This window comes from Hippoglossus hippoglossus, chromosome 11 (genome assembly GCF_009819705.1).
Source record: "Hippoglossus hippoglossus isolate fHipHip1 chromosome 11, fHipHip1.pri, whole genome shotgun sequence".
NCBI lineage: Eukaryota > Metazoa > Chordata > Actinopteri > Pleuronectiformes > Pleuronectidae > Hippoglossus > Hippoglossus hippoglossus.
In genome coordinates this window covers 4,740,830-4,761,727 of record NC_047161.1, presented here as the reverse complement: position 1 = coordinate 4,761,727, position 20,898 = coordinate 4,740,830, and the positions used below count along the sequence as shown (strand labels likewise).

At 45.4% G+C, this 20,898-nt stretch overlaps 3 protein-coding genes across 4 annotated transcripts in view; all 3 read right to left on the bottom strand.

The window, feature by feature from the left end:
- The window catches only part of crybg2 (crystallin beta-gamma domain containing 2), a 34,054-nt gene extending 31,320 nt beyond the window's left edge, over positions 1-2,734 (bottom strand). The window contains exon 1 of the mRNA XM_034600311.1: positions 2,436-2,734. Within this exon, the coding sequence (XP_034456202.1) occupies positions 2,436-2,644 (209 nt within the window). The 5' untranslated portion in view covers positions 2,645-2,734. The remainder of the gene's footprint in view (positions 1-2,435) is intronic.
- The window catches only part of LOC117770083 (double-strand-break repair protein rad21 homolog A-like), a 951,093-nt gene that overhangs the window by 655,148 nt on the left and 275,047 nt on the right, over positions 1-20,898 (bottom strand). The gene's annotated exons all lie outside the window — the stretch shown is intronic.
- On the bottom strand, positions 7,189-19,146 carry LOC117770081 (PR domain zinc finger protein 1-like). Of its 2 annotated transcripts, XM_034599127.1 has the most exons (7): positions 18,294-19,146; positions 17,506-17,832; positions 13,828-13,947; positions 12,237-12,477; positions 9,775-10,703; positions 9,548-9,676; positions 7,189-9,080 (listed from the first exon to the last, which is right to left on the bottom strand). In XM_034599127.1, exons 2-7 carry the CDS (start codon positions 17,674-17,676, stop codon positions 8,505-8,507), a joined length of 2,166 nt encoding a protein of 721 aa, XP_034455018.1. In that variant the 5' UTR covers positions 17,677-17,832; positions 18,294-19,146; the 3' UTR covers positions 7,189-8,504. The 2 variants fall into 2 exon arrangements, with proteins under 2 accessions (XP_034455018.1, XP_034455020.1); XM_034599129.1 differs by lacking the exons at positions 13,828-13,947; positions 17,506-17,832; positions 18,294-19,146 and adding an exon at positions 12,740-12,872.

The window sequence follows — 20,898 nt, the reverse complement described above, 5'->3', positions numbered from 1 at the left end:
CATACGCTTCAGATAAAGATTTCTAACAAAAAGCTCCAATGACGACTTTGACATCTCCTTGAACTGCAGGAAGAGATATTCCAGAAAGTCAAAACAAACAAAATAACTAGAAGATGTATTTCTAAGACCCTGAAATCCTCGAATCTTTTCCAGATAAAGCCTCGGACGTGGATTAAACTAAATCCTTAACAACAACAGATCTCGTCTTCGTCTGGGCTCTGATCCAGGACGTTTATCTAGTTGTCAATTATGTCAATGTCAATTGGAAACACATTCATACACTGCAAATCATTTATGTAGGGAAGCTAATAACATGCTCCGTAGCTCATTAACGCTTTCAAGAGGCGTTAAGAATGACCTATTACTCTTTAATCCACTTATAGAAACCAATGTAGTGTGACTGTATCACCTTGTGACTGTTTATTATTTCAGCCTGAATGCTGTTTAACTGCAGCCTTGTGTAACCCCTATGCAGCAGGGCTTGTGTGCAGAGGCGGCTCTGGTCTGATCAGCCCATCATTTATTTTTCTCTCTGTGCAAACACAAGCTGTCGCACTGTCTGCTCTGCCACCACATGATTACACAGTCCAGGCATGTGACTTGTGGCTCAACCAGCAGCCTCACCTCTGTCCTCTGTGTGTATACGCATGCAACGTTTCTTTTATGCTGTGTGAGGATTAAAATTAGCTCGGTAAACATCCCAGACGAATGTGATGAAGTACATCCGGTTCCAAAATGTGTTTTTAAAAGTTTGGTATGTATTTCTTGCACCTTTTAAAATGGCACTCGGAGCGCGTACGTCTGCCAAAGACCAACAGAGTCAATCGATCCTTGTCTTTATTTGGATCTGCACCAAATTGCAAAAACTAATCATTATCAGTCCCCTAAAAATCTATTTTTAAAATCAAGATATATGAAAAACGCCCAATCTTGTAAGTCCTGGATCTGCTCCCTCCCTGTAATGGGTTCTTCTCTGACCTGAACCACAGCTTTTGCGTAACCTTGCTTACAAACAAACCAACAAACAAACTAGAGTCTTGCCCCGGGTCGGGTACAACAGTGAACCCGCGAATTCATCAAAATGGCATTAAAAAGCCTGTATTGAATATGTTCTCAGTGGCGTTGCTGCTTATTAACAGTGCCCACAACGTATTAGCCTGTGACAACCACAATAGACACACGTCCTGACAGCTGCAGGAACAAAGGAGCTGCCACAACTCACTGATACTTTTCCAGGAACACAACCAAACCATCACAAAACAACAAGGAGGCAAAACAACCCATTTTGATGTGTGTTTAATCACAGGTGACAAGTCGTGACGTGGGTCATAATGTTAACGGGTCCGGATTTGACTTGGAGATAAGTGCTGGTGACGGGTTGGGATGGGATGGTAGTGGAGGTTTGCACTTAAACTTTACCGCTTCACTCTTATTTACGTGTATGCACAGTGTAGTATTTGTTGTGTGGTTCTTAAAGGTGGCTGGGTTTGGTTTGGCTCAATGCAGGGCCCCAAGGTCCCTTTTCTCTGGGGCCCCGAAGTCCTTAGACTATCACACCAGTAGCCTACAAAGGTGAAAAGGTCAAAACTACACGGTGCAACACACAACATAACAGTGATCGTCCCTGTTTGTCTTATGTCTAAGTCCATTTATCCCCATTCGTGACAGATGAGGTGTTTGAATCAGCTTCATGGTGCCGTCCTATAGTTCTTAATGCATCAGCTCAGTGGAATCATTTAAACAATCCAAAGTTTATATCATGAAAGACTGTGAAATGTAGCAAGTTATGACTTTTAAAGAACAATAACTTCACAATTCGGTCGTCTCAAATGATGAAACAAATGAAAACTCAAACGCTTGTAGGACTAAAAACATGATTTCCAAATAGTTTATAGCTTAAATCATACCAAAGTAAAATGTTGTCTTTTCTAAAACCTTTCATAAGCTACAATATGTTGCTCAACAAGTCTAAAAGCTTTCAGAGAGATGGACATTGTTCACTCATTTGCTCTTTTTGCACAATTCCATAATGTCTGGACTAAAGTCTCTCTTTCAACAGTCTCGTCCTCCTGAGCTGAAAAAAATAAATCACCAAATCATCTAGTGTTGAAAATAATATTCCTATATTCAACCATCATGTCCAAATCTAAAAATAAAAACTCATTTAACGTGACACTAATGTCTGATTCAGTCAATGTGCTGGAGAACTGTTACTTTATGAGTCCAGATGTTTACACAAGATGTAAAGTTTGTGTGTAATTGGTGCAGGTTCTTCACACTATATCAACAGTTTGGGTCAAAGTACATATATGGGAATACCTCTGGAGCATGTACAGACCCTGTGAGTAAACACTGGAGGTTGTGCTGTGCAGCCCTGAGGCTCAGTACAGCTGCTCCATGTGTCTCCTGCACAGACACGAACACCTCGGACATACCTGAGCACCTCCGAGCTGCCTCCGGCGGACCTCACCGGGCCCGCGCTGCTCTTCGGCTTCAGCCTCAACTTCGGGAACTTGAACTTCTTCTTCTGTCCCTCATGTTTGCTCGATGCTGCGTCCTCCCGCTGCACTGACTCGTCCAGGTTGGCCTCGCTCCGGGAGAACAAACTTTTCAGGGACTTTCTGGATAAGCTCTTCTTCGCCATGACGGCAGCTGGAGGGGGGTGGGGGTGGGGGGGTCTGTCAATAACTGAGTCCCTTCTGCTGTTCTCTCCTGTGAGCAGAAGATGTGTAGCGGTGGATGAGCTGCACACTGGCTCTGGTTGACAGGTGACAGCTGCTGCTGCACTTTCTGAGCTCAGGTGTGGCGCTGGAGACACGCCCAGCGGCACACACAGCCAATCACAGCGCAGGCAGCCTCCCCGCTAATGAAGCTTCTTTCTTATAATTTACCAACCACATTGTTATTTAGGTGAGAGATGATCCATCGTGGGAACTGTCGGGCTTCTCTCTTCATCTGACCTTATTATGTCTCTACCTTTAATTGTAGTTCATTAATTCTTTGCAACCTTCTTTAGATAAGTGCTTTACAAATAAAACTGTTAACATGTTTCACATCAATTAAAGAGTCACATCCATATAGAGTGTTCTCTCTGTGAATTGCATCCTCATTTATTTATTATTTATTTAACTTGGTATCTTTTATAGCAATATTCCCTCTGAATTAGCTTTTTGTTATAGAAATGATATATTTAGTTGCCTTGATCAGTAACAGTTTTTTTATTCACAGCTGTGTGGATGGATTCTTTTTATGGGGACAGAAAAAATGTTAATGCTTCAGTAGCCTAATGTCTATTTTATCTGCTTTATCTAAAGTTTGATTATGTTTTGTTCCTGAAATCCAACCTGAATCCATCGTAATACAACACGAATACCAATGCTTCTGAAAAAGGTTGTGAGCAACACATACTGAAGGTTTGATCCAGATCAAAACTGAATCTATATTACATGATGTAATCCAGATTCAGGATAATTGTTTTCTTTTCAACAACCCATTTGTCAATATCATATCCCATGTGATTATGTCTGAAAAACTAGGCCAAGGATAACAGATAACAGAATAGACTCATTGATACTAATAATTATAATAATTATTTTAATAATTATAATAACAATGAGCTGTCTTCGATTGCATTAAGAGAATGTGTGCAATCTTTGTGGATGTATGGCGACATCTTGTGGTCACAGTGCAGTTCTCAAGTTGATCACACATCTGATTAAAGGGTGCATGTACGTAAACAGCCTGTGCAGTCTGCGTGTGTCTCACTCTGCCACACGATGGCGCTACCAGTTTTCTTAAATGTGTGTGTCACCTGTTTGTGAAGGAAATGACTGAACTGACTGATAAAGCCAATAAATCACAATCTATTTTAGCTGTAGTGTTATTAGACTGTATCTTTATTGTAAATCAACATTGTTTAATAACCTATTCACTGAAGTGATCTTACTGGACACGGTGACGTAAACCGATTTATATCTTTATAGAATAAACCTTTAGACCCATATTGAGCTGATTGCTGCAGCGTCACAGGCTCCTGTTATTACTCAGGGCCCCACACCCAAAGTATATGAACTCCACAGATGACTGTAAAGTAAGTAACTGCAACCGGAAGTCAAACAAACCGAGACTTATGACGTAGAGAAGAACAAATGTGATCATTTACTGTAACTTTAACATTAAAAAAACACTTGTTTAAATCCCCAGATCCTAGAAAAAAGTTACTAGTTTACTTAAAATACACATTACACAATAAAATGCCATGATTTAAGTTAAAGGCACAGACCTCTGGAAAAGAAAAATCTGTTGTTTGTATTTTTTTGTTGTATTGTTAACATAAAACAGTAATAGTCATATTTTGTTTCATAAATCAAGTCTTTATTGCGTCGCCATCTGCTGGATCACAAGGCAAACTATTTCAGATGGTCCCTAAACTGTATATGTTGAATTTGAACAGGTTGTTAATGTTCTAATATAAACTTTTCACAGTCCGTATTTAAATATTTCATATACATATGTCCGGATATGTACTGAGCTTTATGGATCCAGCTGCGGTTCTCATCTCTTGCATCTTTCTCAACAGTGCACAGGTGTTTCACTTTTATTTCTTTTCTCTGACTTCTGCTTCTCTCGCTCTCCGCCGGGTGAGCATGAAGCCCCAGAGCGAGAGGATTTCCTGTCACCTCTGCAGTTTGCATACTTTCGGAGGTCTGAGGTGTCTTTATTCTGGTCGGCGGTGTGTAGGTGTTTGCTGTGAGGTACTCCCCCACAGCAGGGATCACAAGAGAAAACATTAGAGAACGAGGAGTCATTGTGCAGCAAAAAAAAAAAAAAAGATATGTGGTTCAGAGAAACAGAGAGATTGCGAGAGGATTACTGGAAAGAGTAAAGAGTGCTTACAATAACTTTACTGGAGATTGTGCCGATTGAAAGTGTGCCTCATCAAGATGATCTAGTAAAACTCAGATTTGAAAGGTTTCATGTCCGTTCAGGTAAACACCAGCTGTGCCTGTAGATGAGGCAAAAGAAAAAGATTCCGGTTTTAAATCTACAAAAAACCTCAAATGAGACGTCTGACCCCAGAGCAGTTCTTCCAGTAATAAATCTCAAATATATAACAGGCCCAAACGCTACAGAACAAAAACAAAAAGGGGGAAATGATACAACATAACAACCGCTAATGGTCCTTTCTGTAAACACTGTCAGAGTCAACCCTTCTCTATTCATTTTATTACCGTAGCAACAGCAAACAGAAGTATCCCACGGTCAGTGATGTTGTAATCTAAAGGTTGTGATGTAAACAGTGTTTTTTTTCTGAGTTTCATTGGTGGCAGACGAGTTTCACTTCCTGTGGTTTTAATAGGCTGAAAAGTGACCAGTCAGGAAAGATGTTGCCTGGGAGTTTCTTCTGAGTTTTGACCAACAGGAAAGCAAGAGGGAGCCGGATGTTGAATGTGCATGTATGGACTGTGTTCGCCAATTAAAATGCACAGTTACTGAGTCATCATCGCCTCAGGATGTCAGCATGATTACTCAAAAACCACCAAACTGATTTCCATGAAATGTTGTGGAGGGGCGAAGCATTACCTGAGAAAAAGGTCTTGCTAAACGAGGCAAGATATTGTGTAAGCCTCGTCAGTGGCTCTGTCTGAGTGTTTGTGTTCATGAAAATACAAATTCGTTGGAACGTCCACGTGCGTCTGTTCAGGCTGTTTTGATTCAGGTTTTGATTCTGTTACCTTGAGATTCGACAGTTGTCCGAAAGTCTTCGAGCAGATGTTACATTCGTATTTGATCTTCTCGTTCTGCTTCTTCAGTGGGTAGGGCAGGGATTTGTGGCCGGGGCCGTTGCGCGGCGCTGCGTGGCTTTTGGCCGCAGCCAGACTCAGGTTCATGGCCTCCTCGCAGCTGGAGGGCGAGTGCTCGGGGGATTGATGCCGGCTGCTGGGTTTGGGGAGAGGAGAGAGCTCTGGCGTGGCCGGGGCGCCTCGAGGTGGCGACACATTTGCCGTGAGTTCTTTCAGACCACCCTGCGGGGAAGGAGGGTAGGGGAGGGACACTGGGATTAGATTGGGTGAGCCGATGGGGGGGTATGGGAGACTGTCTGTGCCCAGGTAGCTGCCGTATCGGAGGGATCCTCTTGAGGGGATCATCCCGGGAAAGGGAGGGGAGTACGAGGGGAGCAGGAGGCGAGGGTAGTGTGGCCCGTAGGGGGGGAGAAGCTGGTAAGGGTGCTGGAGGGGTCTGGACTGGTGGAAGAGAGGGTAAGAAGACACCAGCCCCTCCCTGTGGCCGTAGAGGCCGTGGAGATGCAGCGGGAGATTTCGGTGTGGAGTTGGGAGCACAGGGTGGTGCTCAGGCAGGTACGGGTGGTTCAAGCCCAGGATAGGTTCTCTGTGTTCGGGCTGAGGGGACGGAATGATCCCCTGGTTCTGCCGATCTCTGTCGCTCCTCTCCTCGTTCTCAACCTTTTTGCTGAAGTTGGTTGTGGTCGTGTGAGAATAATTCGATAATGAGAATGAAAAAAAAAGAAGAAGCATTAAGGCTTTTGAGTTACAACAACCAAACCTGCTCTTTGTAGGTGACAAGACAAAATACACTGGAAGACATGATCTGTTTCGGTGTCACATGACACACGCTCGCGTCAGCTCATCACAGATTTCTTTATATGGTCATCAGCTCCAAGCGCAGCTCCTTTTTCAAAACAGTCTACTTGATTCTTATAATTAGTATCATCATTGATATTTTACATATTTCAGCATAAAAATAGCTGATACTGCACATTAGTATTTCCTGGCAGCGGTTGATTTCAAATTCAGTCAGCGTCTCGGCTCATTTCCCTTATTCATACATATAAAGTATTATTAGTTTGCTCAGAGTTTATTGTTATTTACCAATTTCAACTAGAATCTTTCAATTGAATGATAATTTCCGCCATTTTTTTACTTACAAGTCAATTATAAAGTGATGTATATGTGGCGGAATAGTTGGGAAAGTTGTTGATACTGTGTTGGGAACTGTGTGAATGGACGCTCGTAGCATCCAATGGGAGCAGGTCCCAGGTGTAGGTGGGCGTGCGGTGAGTACATCAGGCTCCACCCCCTGTTCCTCCAAATATGGTTACTTCTGGTTTAATGTTTGGCGCCAAACCAACTTGGGGCCAAACAATCAAACAAACATGAAAAGACCAGGTGTATAGAAACAATATCTTTAATATGCTACATCATGTAAATATAAAAGTATCATCAAAATAGTCTCTCACATATAAATTCTGAACATCTCATAACCTGTTTCGAAAAATAAACTAAATATAGAAACATATTGTATAAAAAACGAAATCAAACTACAAAAATTATAAAAAAGACATTACTGACTCAGTAGTAAAGTTTTCAAGAACACTTCCTGCCTCCTCCTGGGTTTTTTTTTTTACGTAAACACGGACAGATCTACTTACATTTTAAAACTCCAGTGCTAAGTGACACAAATATTAACAATGCTAGAAAAGGTTGCTCCTGATTTGCTTGTTTTTGTTGCTGAGGTACATTTGGATGAATTCTGCGGTAAAGCTGCATACGTATAAGTATAAGTACGTATAAGTTTGTGTTAGAAAACATCTGAAACATTTCGATCTGGTAAAAAGCTACTTAGCAAGAGACGTTGATTATCAGTTTGAAAGAAGAAAAAAGCACGTGACGCTGTTGTGACAGTGCAATCCCATCAAGTCTTTATGTTGTGAATGATCCTGAATCGTTTCCCTTAAAAACCAGTTGAATAAATGGAACCAAACACAGTGTGACACATTCACGTTCTTTCATCGTAATTTTGGCAATCGCTCATCAAGATACCTGATTTTTTCCCTTTTTAATCATAAATAAATAAAACAGTCGAGGAGCAGGAAGGTGGTTTGTGCTATCACTGTCTTTCACGTACTCCCACTCGCTGCACACACACACACACACACACACACACACACACCCAGCGGCTCAAACACACTCACATAAAGTAAAACAAATACACAATTAGAACAATTGAAGACTCATACACAGGTTTATGCCACGTCATTGTTCCTGAGTCCATTTTGTGGGGTTCCCCCCCCCCCAAGAGATCTGATCTCCAGGGAAATATTCGACATAGAAAGCACTAACAGCCAAAACAAACTATGACAAAACTAAATAAATATAGACGACTCAAATAAAAAACAAAAGTAATAAGTTAAAGCACAAAAAGCAAACACTTCTCTACCTGAGTGAAAAGAGTTTTAAATACTTCACAGCTTGACAATGCCTCCCTCTTTGTAATATTTTAAACTTGAGTTTTGGGAGGAAGTACAATCACTGAATACCCTCGCCCAGTCTTTGGATTGCTCTTCTTTTGGTGTTGCGCTCGGTGGATTATGACAGTTTATAATCCCTGCGATGCCCCTCGTGGACAAAACAGGGACTTTTATTTGGCGACATCTGTTCTTCTTTGTTGATGATATGCTGTATGTTCATCTTTATTTGTTCTCCTCACTGTCCCTCGGCCTTCACCGTCGGCCGTTTGTGGAGATGAACAACACTGGCCCTCTCCTGATAGGCCAGCGGCGGGCTGTGATGTGACGTGGGTACGACTGATTGGGCCAGGGACATGGCAGGTGCGTTGATAGCTGCCGTCAGGGCCTTTAGCAGGATGGTGGCCTCCCTCTGGTCCTCCTTCCCCTCGCCTTCCAACGTGCGAGCCAACCAACGCTCAACGGCCTCCTCCACCTGCGGCGCAGTTGCCGTCTCGGCGAGCGTGTCTGCTTCTTGGCTGGCGTCGAAGCGCTCCACCATCTCTTTCATGTGCACGCTGACGGGGGCGCCAGAGCTGGCCAGGCAGCAGCTGCGTTGGTGGATGCGGAGGGAGAAGCGGTGGAAGAAGGCCTGGGCGCAGAGCTGGCAGTGGTAGGGGCGGTCGCGGCTGCTGTGGAGGCGGCGGTGCAGCTTGAGGTGGATGTACTGGGTGAACTTGGTGCTGCACAGCTTGCACTGGTAGGGTTTCTCTCCGGAGTGGAGCCGCAGGTGGGTTTTCAGGTTGCTGGTGCTACTGAAGCGTTTGTGACACACCTGGAAAACATGAAATTAAAGGCGAAGGTGAGAAACGTGACACATGACTGGTTATTAACGCCCTGACAAGACTGTCTGGTTTGTGTTCAGGATTATTCTGGAGGATTCAGGAGAACAGTATGACTTCAGGCTCATGTTATTAATAGAGCTATGGGTTTGGACATGTTAGTCCTGTTCTTACTTACACTTACCAAACAAGTGCAACAAAACACTCACACCCACGGAGTCACGTTAGCAAACAAAGGCATGCTAATGTGATTACATGACAAGGTGGGTATGGCTCAGTGAAAATCAGGTTCTGGGTTACGAGGAAGGTTCATGAGTCAGAAGCTTTTACGTGTTTTGTGTATACAGCGTGTTTCTTTGTATACGTCTCACTCTTGATTTTACACCTATGTCACAGTGATGTCAAGGAAAGAGAGAGGAAAACACACACACACACACGTGGGTCTTGGTTCTCAACCTACCTGGCATTCATGTGGCTTCTCCCCGGTGTGGACCAGGTGGTGTTTCTGGAGATGGGCCAGCTGAGTGAAGCTTTTCTTACATAAGTTGCACTGGAACGGTCTCTCGCCACTGTGCACTCGGAGATGTACCTACACAGATCAAACAAAGAAACTTGATAAGCCTCGGTGTCAAACGGCAAACGATGTGGAGAGGTTTTCTTTACAAAAGCGAGGAGTTGAACTGTTACCTTGAGATTCGACAGTTGTCCAAAAGTCTTCGAGCAGATGTTACATTCGTATTTGATCTTCCCGTTCTGCTTCTTCAGTGGGTAGGGCAGGGATTTGTGGCCGGGGCCGTTGCGCGGCGCTGCGTGGCTTTTGGCCGCAGCCAGACTCAGGTTCATGGCCTCCTCGCAGCTGGAGGGCGAGTGCTCGGGGGATTGATGCCGGCTGCTGGGTTTGGGGAGAGGAGAGAGCTCTGGCGTGGCCGGGGCGCCTCGAGGTGGCGACACATTTGCCGTGAGTTCTTTCAGACCACCCTGCGGGGAAGGAGGGTAGGGGAGGGACACTGGGATTAGATTGGGTGAGCCGATGGGGGGGTATGGGAGACTGTCTGTGCCCAGGTAGCTGCCGTATCGGAGGGATCCTCTTGAGGGGATCATCCCGGGAAAGGGAGGGGAGTACGAGGGGAGCAGGAGGCGAGGGTAGTGTGGCCCGTAGGGGGGGAGAAGCTGGTAAGGGTGCTGGAGGGGTCTGGACTGGTGGAAGAGAGGGTAAGAAGACACCAGCCCCTCCCTGTGGCCGTAGAGGCCGTGGAGATGCAGCGGGAGATTTCGGTGTGGAGTTGGGAGCACAGGGTGGTGCTCAGGCAGGTACGGGTGGTTCAAGCCCAGGATAGGTTCTCTGTGTTCGGGCTGAGGGGACGGAATGATCCCCTGGTTCTGCCGATCTCTGTCGCTCCTCTCCTCGTTCTCAACCTTTTTGCTGAAGTCCATGATCTGCTCGTCCGGCGTGTCGGGGGGAGTGTCTCTCTCCAGCATCTCCACGTCGATCTTCTCCTCTCCCTCTTCGTCCCGCTCTTCCTTCACCTCCTCCTTTGTCCTCTCTTTAAACCACGTCTGCTGAGGTAGGTGCTTGGCGTACTCGGAGTCGTGGTCTTCATCGGTGCTCGTGTATTCTGTGAGGAAGAAGGATGAAAATGTCACTATAAGCTAAAATGCCTCACACACACACACACACACACACACACACACACACACACACACACACACACACACACACACACATTCACACAGTCATCCTCCCACAGAACCCACTCCCTCTTATGGTAAATGATAGTAGTTTCAGTTTTGTCTTGACACACAGACTAGGTTTCTATTTGTCAATCAGAGTAGTGATTTAAGTGTGGGAGAGCGGGTTGGTGGTAAAGTGCGTGGGAGTCCATGTGTCACGTCATGGTAGAGCATCTGAGTATCTGAGAATCGGAGTTTGAAACCTTTTCTGAGTATCTCTGTGTTACCGTATACTGGCCACAAGAAAATGTGAAACGTCTCTTCCTTTTTTTTTTTTCTCCTTCTCATTTCGAGAAAGTCTCTTGTCCCTAAGTGCTGTGTCAACACCTGAAAGTGCTCAGTGCGACTTACATTTAAAAAGTTATGTTTTTAGCCATTTTAAAATTTAGTAAACATTACTGTTTTTCTAAATCATAACTTTTTTTTTTAAACATATATTATTGTTATCTTCACCTTAAACTGTGCACATTTCTGTTCTCTGTCGAAGTTACAGCACAGTCACAGAAACCCAGTTGAAAGCGTGACAGTATTAAAAATGTCCTCTGGGGTTAAGTTTTCAAGATTCCACCACTAACACCCTCGAGGGTGTTAGGTGCCAGACTACACCTGAGTTCACCTTGACTTCTGTCAACACTGTCATAAAAGCAGGTGGATGCCTTTTATGATCCGTTAAGTAGATTAAACAATGCAATGAAACCCTTTTTGGACATTAGTCACCTGGATGAATGCTTACACAACTGGTGTATCCAGTTGAATGCGTGAATCATCAGAGTCCGTGGCTGCAGTCAGGAGGATGAGGCTATGACTTTCCATTCTATTAATAACGGAAGATAAATGACTCAGAGAAGAACTTTGACCATCCACCACTCCCCTTAGATTCATCCACTCTCCTCAGAGGCTCGTGGTTTTTTTTATTTGAGTGCGGTCAGTGCATCTCCCATTATCCCACATAAATATTTGGCTCTCTGGGGTTAAGCCACACAGGAAGAATCAGCATTGAACCGAGTGTGTTTACCGCTGTTTAAATCAGATAAAATCAGGTCCTATTCATGAAGTGACGCATCTTTATTCTCTTTGAAGTGAAGGAATTTTGCTGATTAAAAAGTCTGCACACTGCCATGTGTTTAGTCTCTGCACAGATTGGAATCATGATTCTGTAGTAATTGTTGTCTAGATCAAGAGAGAAAGAAAGAACTGTCAGTTTGTCATTGTGCCGCCTCCGCATCAAAACAGCTGATAAGTCTTTCACTCCCTCTCGCCAACTCATAATTAGATCAGCAGTGACACAAGGGGAATGAAGTTCATGTTCAAGACCAGGAACTATCCCCATGATGAACAACCAGTATCTTGTCTACTTTTAAAAGCCTGCAGGCAAGACCACGACATCTTCATCCATCATTACATCTTCATGCACTCACTCTGCTTGATGTCGTCCTGCTGGCCACAGAGCCTCTGGGCGAACTCCTGGCTGTACCAGACCAGCATCTCCTGCTTGGGCTCCACGGGCCGGATGGTGTAAAAGTAGATGTCCCGGCCGTTCTGGCACGCCACCAGGTTCTGCTCGGCCAGAGAGCGGGCCGGGTTGACGTAGCGCATCCAGTTGCTCCTGTGGACGTCATAGCCATCGAGGAAGTTCTGAAGCTGGCCACCGCTGTAGATCTGCAGGAAGGAAGAGAAAATGGGATTTAAACTTCAGGATACATGTCAAGCAACAAACAAATTTAGTTTCAGCTGTTAATTAAAATTGCCTAATAGAAATTCAACCATCCACTGCAATGCCATGACAGCTTTTCATGTCAATACCCCCAAACATTTTGAATAAAATCCAGATTCTGATGCTGAAAAAAAATCCACATAAAATCCTCAAAAGATAGAAAAACCTTGAATTAAACAAGATCACAAAGAAAAACAAGTGAATCACCTCTGCCATGTACGCTTAAATATCCTGTGTCCTCCTAAATTATTTTGCTCCTCTGGTCTGTGCAGCTCTAAAGCTCTGCCCCTTGTATCACGAGAGTTCAACTTGTGTGTGTGTGTTTGAGCTTGAGCGTCTGTATTTGAGACGGGAGGTGTGGAGGCGTGGCCCGCCCACTGACCACAGTTGCTGAACGCCTTCACTCTCACTCTCCCTCTTCTCATTTTCTCTTTCCCCGTCGTTCTCACGTCTGAGCTATGCTATTATTCTCAGTGCCTGCGGTTCACATTGCTATGATTGAGCCTTTTATGATGCGCCTGCTTGTGAGGACGATCGTGGAAAAAGATATTTGCCGGAGGCATAACAGAATCAGATAGGCAGGTGGTGGCAGGAGGCCAAACTGCACACACGCCCTGCGTACACCTGTGTCACGAGCTTGATAAGATCATCTCTCCCAGGGAATGTCAGACTTTCGCTATTGCCCAGGTTTCCAGGAAATAAAGGAAACAAAGCCGGAAGGAAAACACGTAGGTGGGGCAGCGAAAGAAAGAAAAAAAGTCCTCAGGGAATTGACTCAGCAGAATAAAAAAAATTCCTGCGTGACACAAGCGACACAAATCTGGACCAGAGAGAAAGACAATAGAAACAGGGGGCATGAGGACTAAAAGGAGACAGGAAGTAGAGGATTGTTTGAGAGCCTGTGTGTGTGTGTGTGTGTGTGTGTTGAACAATAGTCCCTTCCTTTGTGTATGTCACACATGTTGCACACGACTTCAGTGCCGGTAAGAGCAACAGTGTCGGCAACTTCCTCTAAAATTTTGACCAAAACCCCTGCACGCAAGGGAAGAGTGTGTGAAAGCCCTTTTGTTTCCTTATTGACGTACTGACGAGGACTCGATGTGAAACTTCGACATCTGACCAATATCTTGAATAAGAGAGGAAGCCGAACGCAGGTCATCGGCTGCAGCGTGACGATTCCCAGGGTCATTTTCCCACGTCTAGATTTAAAGCCAAAATGTGAATATATATGTATAAAGTAATGTATAAATGTGGATTTACGTGGATTTGTGCACGTGTAGATTCGTTTCCCTTACCCGCCAGAAGTATTTTCTGTTGGCCTGCTTGGATACGTTGTCTTTGGTGTAGATGTCTCCTTGCAGGGGCCCGAAGCGTGTCCCCTGAGGGATGTATTCTTTGCTGAACACACCCGTCACCTGGAAAACAGGCCAAATACACGATTAGTGTCTGTTTCCCATCTCTTCACCTCCTTTACATGGACATATCACACAGTAACTTGACACTGAGCCTTCAGAGATTACAATTGAGAGTCATTCTCTGGTCTCAAGAACCCACACGGGCTCTCGTCTCTGACAGAGGAACTGTCCCTTCGCTGCTTCTCTCATTTGTTTGTTTACGCCGTTCGGTTCCTGTTGCGGTGGCTTCGTCATGTTGACCCAGACAGCTCCGTTGGGAGTCACGTTGAAACCCACAAGGTGACCCACTTTCTGCACTAATAAGTTAAGCGAATGAAGAGCATTACACTTTCTCTGACTTACTCCAATGATCTCTGACCCGGTGTCCTCATTAACAGCAGAGGCACACACACACACACACACACACACACACACACACACACACACACAGGGAGGAAGCAGTGTCACCTGTTGTTTGTGTTGTTTTCTTCACGAACGTTACACTCTTAACTCGACAATGTCACGTGTTTGATCGGAATAACACAAAGACAAAAGCAAACAAAGCAATGAATCTTATTCTTCTTGCTCTTCAGACAGGTTTTTTTTACAGAATGTATTTAATTGCAACAAGGAAATGTTACTGACTCATAATTTTTTTTAATTTCTTTACCTTTTAAGTTCGTCTTTTGTCTATATCGAGGACCTACAGGATATGTTAATGCCGTCTTTGTTTGAGGAGAACAGCTTCATGATTCAAACTTGATGGAGGGTCCACAAGGCTTGGGGTCAGGGCTCCTCAAACACACACACACACACACACACACACACACACACACACACACACACACACACACACAAACAAACGGCATCAGGCAGCAGCATCTGCAGCGTACACACACACGCGGCCACGCTTTTCTTGAGGAGCTTTGTGTTCAATCCTCCCCCCCCCCCCCCCCCACTCCAACCCAACCCGACCCTCACCCCCCCCTCACAAACATAAACACACACTCTCTCTTCCTGCCATTGAGGATTTAAATTTCAAACTGGGCCTCGGAAGGATTTTTCACGGCGACCTGTGCGGAGGCCGACCTGTAAAATAAGACGTGGACGAAGATTCGTCACACTGTGAAGGTTGGAAGTGGTTTTTGTAAATCATGTATAAGCAGTTAATTATAGGAACAACAGGTCAGTGGGGGTAGCAGGGGTGTGGGTGGGTGGGTGTGTGTGTGGGTGGGTGTGTGTGTGTGTGGGTGGGTGTGTGTGTGTGTGTGTGGGGTGTGTGTCCAGCAGCCGCCGAGGCCAGTGAGGTGATTCCTGGACGCGATGAACCAGTGTGACAGGGACATTGTGCTTCGCTGGCGTTGCGTGACTAACGAATCGCTGTGGTTGCGGCGCCGCTTGCTGCTACTTAACCGCTCAGCCTAGCCAGGTTGGGAGCAAGGGGGTGGGGGGTGGGGGGGGGAGCGAAGGGTGTTGAGGAACGGAAGAAAGGAGGCCCCCGGCGTTCTTAAGTGCACCCACGCTATCACACTCCCTGAACGCCCTCCTTTTCTCCAACCCCTCCCGAGTCCCACGTCCTTTTCTGGATCCTCCTGAAATAGCTCGTGCGCCTGCCCCGGGTGTGAGGCCTGATGCCTGGCTGGCTGCCTGTCCCTGATGAAAGTTAATCATCTGGTTTTAACCTAAATCCCCCCCCCCCACCTTCCCACCCTCCAACACACACATGCACACACACCCTCTTCCCTGCAGCATCCTTTCCACTGCCTCCTCCTCCTCCTCTTCCTCCCCCTCCGGCCCTCACTGGCACCCGTTGCTGACGCCCCATCTGCCACGTGCCCCCCTCCGCCCTCCTTCGCGTTTCCTGGCACGCTTCAAGATTTGAATTAATACATCGGGAATCTTAGCCAATCAGGCGCTGAATAAACAAGCGTGTGGAACGTGCATGACGATACGTGAGTTTGGTTAGTTCCTTGTTTTTCATTCAGGCTCTATAGATCTAACTCATCTCACCGATGTGTGAAAAACCCCATCGCCCCGAGCCTGATACGCACATGATGTACTTTACATGAGGTGGCATGTGCATGTGAACTGTCCCACAAACCCACACGCAGGCAGGCAGCAGCTTTGTTTCATGATCTTTCAGGGAAATGGGTTTCCCAGCTCTGGCAGCTCAGCTCAGGGAGCAAGTCAAGGAGAAAAAAGTCCACATGACACCATCTTCAGGAAGGGAAACCACTGGACGGGAGGCAGTTGAGGGCAAAGCAGATTACTGGCAGCCGCGTGAGTGCGTGCTCATGCTTGTGTTCATTTGTTGTTTTGTTTTCATGCTGCCCATCAGATATATGAAGAGTTTCCGTATCAGGCAGGAGGGGCTCATGAGTTGAAAACTCAGCGTGTCAAGGGCCAGGGATTTGAAATGAGCCCTAAATGTGATTTTTATCACCGCGTAGTGCATGCTTTTCTTATCTGGCAGCTGTAAATGCTGCAGAGGGAGGAGGAGGAGATAAGAGCATGAGAGACAGAGAGAAGAGGAACGGCGGCAGAAAGTGGTCAGAACAGAAAGAGGAAGGGGACATAGAAGTCAACCGCAAAACTTTAGTGTTAAAGAGTGGCAACTAAAGACATGAGTGTGACATTGCTCTCTCTCTCTCTCTCTCTCTGTGTCTCTTCCTTTTTAAGATGATGCGTTTCTCTATAACTGCAATTTTCCTTTGCTTTGCTGTTGAGCTTTGCAGCGTAGGTGACATGTCCAGGCAGATGTCTGATTTTATTGCACCGGGAGCCAAACAGCTGACTGGCTGACACGAGGATATTACGTCAGCTCTCGGTGATTCACCTGAATGGGTGAGCCAGGGCGTGGGAGGTAAAGAGCACAAACACAGTTGTAGAGAAAGAAAAACAGATGAGTGGGAAGACTTGATGCAATTAGATCAGCTGGGAGAAGCCCCGTGTGTGTGTGTGTGTGTGTGTGTGTGTGTGTGTGTGTGTGTGTGTGTGTGTGTGTGTGTGTGTGTGTGTGTGTGTGTGTGTGTGTGTGTGTGTGTGTGTGTGTGTTTACGTCCGGTGCTGAGAGAGCCTGCACACGTTCTTGCAGGAGATGTAAAGACTCAGTACAATGGCTCAAACATTTGGGTGACGAAACATAGGGTGGCCAGAAGACATAAAAAGGCCCCTGACCTCAAGCTGCCGCTGGCCTTGTGTCACACACACGCACGCACGCACGCACACACACACACACACACACACACACACACACACACACACACACACACACACACACACACACACCCTGCCGCACTCTACTGTATTTCTGAAGATCTCATTAGTCAGCAGATCTTTTGTTCCACGTAACCCAATGCAGATGGCCCAACAGAATGTTATGCAACACAGAATTATTATATTCAAGCATAAAGTTTGGACTAATCTCACAAAACTGACTCTTCCCGTTCACCACCGAGGCCGGCGACTAACTTTAAGGAGAGTTAAATTAAGTTATTTGAATTTGTCTGACCTAAAAGAAGAGGAAGACATTCAATATCTCAAATGGATGACATTGAACTTGAATTTACGAGCTCTTACCTCGTTGTCTGTGCCGTACTCAAAGGTGAGGTTGCGTGGGATGGAGGTCATGGCTTTGGGCAGCCTGAAGCTGGGGTCCGACACCTGGTCCGGGACGATGTAGGTGCAGTTGAGGGCAAAGTCCAGCTCCCTCCACGCGCTCATGTCTCCTGGTGCATTATCCAGCTTCATCTTCAGAATATAAATAACACTCTGCAGGTGGTTTGAGCTCGGGACGTTTGGTTTGGTTTGGTTCTGTTTGGTTTGAGTCGCTTTGGCATAAAAGTACTTTGGTTGCGTTGGGGTCGAGGTCCCGTGTCTTTAGTTGTGTTGGTTGAAGCTCAAGATCTGAAAGAGGAAGGCAGGAGGACAGAGATAAATTAATTATGATATCATTAGTATTCAAGTCAAGTCATGTTTTGCGAAAAGCAGGACAAAGTGTCTTGACGCACTGCAGACTGACAACAACACATAATTCAAGTTACACAATAATTTGAGCTGATCCTTAATAAGAGTTTAAACTTTCTGTTTGTTCGACAGAAAAAAGAAACATTTCCAAAGATTCACTTTGTTTCCACGTTGCCTGCTGGCACTCATTCATTACTCAAGCAGCCACTTCCATTCATGAGGAACCAGAGTTCATTGACCGTTCTTGGCCTAGATCCCGGTGTTGGCAGTTCACCGGCCTTTTCTTAGAAGTTCCAAGAGGTCAACCTGTTCTTTTCTGCTCAGCTGGGTCATTCATCCATCTTTCTAGAGCAATCCCAGGTTATTCTAAAATAAAATTTAAAAAAAGAAACGAGACTTACTTTAGCACATTCATTCAGCTGTAGGATCCTCATGTCTTTGGTTATGTCATCCCTTAATTGTCCTCTTTTTTCTTCTTCTTCTTCTTTACACTCTCTCTTCTATCTCCAGGTTTTCTTCAGGGATTCCTCTCAGTTAGATCCTTTGGGTATCCGCTCTCTCTCTCTCTCTCGCTCTCTCTCGCTCCCTGCAGCCACTCTGCCACTGTCACCACAAACTCATGAGCCCCGGATTGCGCCAAGCCTTTTAGGCTCACCGCGCCGGCCAATCACGCGCCGCTGCGGACACGTGACCCGGGCCATCTGACACACAACTGTTGGTTTCGGACAACAACATCGGTGACGTTGTACAATTGGCCAGCGAGTGCTGTTGCTGTGATGAATGCTCACACATAAACATATGCACACGCACATCCACGCGCACACAAAGAAGACATGTTAATGAATGAATAAAGGGAGAGCAGATGGCTGGCCTGGTGCCACTGAAAAACACACTCGTGGACTTTTGCTTGGTTTGGCACTTAATGAGCAATCTGCTGCCACTGTATCTCCTTGACCTACATCTCACTGTAGAACGTCTTCCACTCGGAGCCCCAAGACACACACACACACACACACACACACACACACATGAACTCTGGACCCATACAAATGCACATCTTCACAATTTTGTATCCTTTCTTTTGAATTATATAAAATCTGGTGGAAACCCTTAAATTAAGCTAAACCAAATTTCACACACTCACAGAAATCGGTTTCCTAAATGTGCCTGATCTTTTTCATCAGAATCCTTAAATTATTCAATGGGAGATTTGTGAAAAATTTCCAAAAACTTGCTCTGATAAAGAAAGTTAAAGAATACGGCTCCGTTAAAGAGATCCGCACCAAAATATCACGGCTTCTTCCTCAATTTACACCATATCCTTCCACCAAGTTTCACGGAAATACGCTTTGTTGTTTCCGTGTAATCTTGCTTACAAACCAACAAACGGCCGGGAGGTGAAAACAAACCCTTCTTCGGCGGAGGTAAATAACTGATCCTCTTATTCAACACGTAAACTCCTGTCTTTTAAAAGCACTTATACATGCCCCGTGTCGGTTGTCAGGTAGAGATCGTGCAGATGCAGGTTAGGTCACCTGGTGCACATGGAAAGAGACTTAGTCACCTGTCTGGTGACCGGCCCCTTTACTTTCAGACTCACGCACACGCAGCACGGATCACCGGGTCACCTGTCGCTCTGCATATAGCTCGTCAGGGCAGGAGAGAGCGGATAATACGGCACATGGAGGGAAAAACGAGAACGTGTCCTTTCTCTATGTGAGGTTGTGACCTGCGTAAAAAAAGCACAAGTGAAAGGAAAGTGCTCATCTGTAAAAGGCCGTAAAAGACACGTGATAACATGTGAATTTATCAAATTTTATCGCACACATCGCAGAAATTTCGTGTTTTTTCCACTTTACATTAAAAACCTATAGAAGATTTTAAAAAATGAGGATCTAGAACAGTCATTTTCTTAATGGTGAAACACAATTGAGCAGAAAAGGAGTCAGTTCTCTGTTAAATGTTTATTGCTGGAACTTTCAACAGCGTGCATCTTCACCCACATTTACCAAATGTTAAATAACGTACTGGCTGAATGTTGAAAATCTCCACAAACAAAACAAGGGGCGATCATGGACTCAATTCCTCAATTCCTTGTTCCTGAGAAGTGTTCTCACAGTCACGTCCTCTTTCTTTATGAATTTATAAAAAATCTATGATGATTGCACAATTAAATAAAAGCCATCTATTCGATGAATTTGATGAAGAGCATTTGATTCCCGGAGTTCAGTTAAAAAATTTAAATAAACAGAAAAAATAAATTATTTCTTGTTATTTCTTTCGTAACTTGGCTGGTTCATAGTAAATTGGTTGCCATATGGCAAGAATGCTATTCCAAGAGTTGAGCTTCCAGTGTAGCGTGGGGGGGTTAAGGGTGGTGGTAGAAGTGTGAGTGTGTGTGTGTGTCTGTGTGTGTGTGTGTGTGTGTGGAGGGAGGGGAAGTAGGGATTTGGGTTCTTTCACTGACCCGCGCCTGGCTGGGCTAATTTCTCTAATTTGCAGACAGTCTGGACTCAGGCTCAGGGCTCAGAGGCTAAAGACCCGGCGCTGCAGGATAGCAAGCGAGCAGACTCATCTCACCCCTGGACACACATCACATCCGGCACATTGGTCCCGACATCGTTCCAGGGAAGGAAGTCTCACTCGCTCAACAGGGAGGGGGAACTGGTTCCGAGCACGATGAGGGAGGGAGGGCACCGAACAAGGTGAAAAGGATGAGTGGAGGAAACACCTGAGGTCACCTGAACTAAAGCTGTCTGAGACGGAGAAAATCAGACAAAGGGAAGTGACCTGCCACGTGGTATCACCAAGAACCTGGCACCAGGCCTATTTAGAAATAGTCTAAATAAACACCTGTTACCATGCGACGTTCTAATTCTGTGCTGCTCTAGAGTCAGTAACGGGGCGGAGAAAGCTGCCACCTGCCCTCAAACACTGATCTGACAACATGACACCATTTCCTGATTCACCCTCAGCTAAACGAGACTCCTCCAGTGAATCTGCATA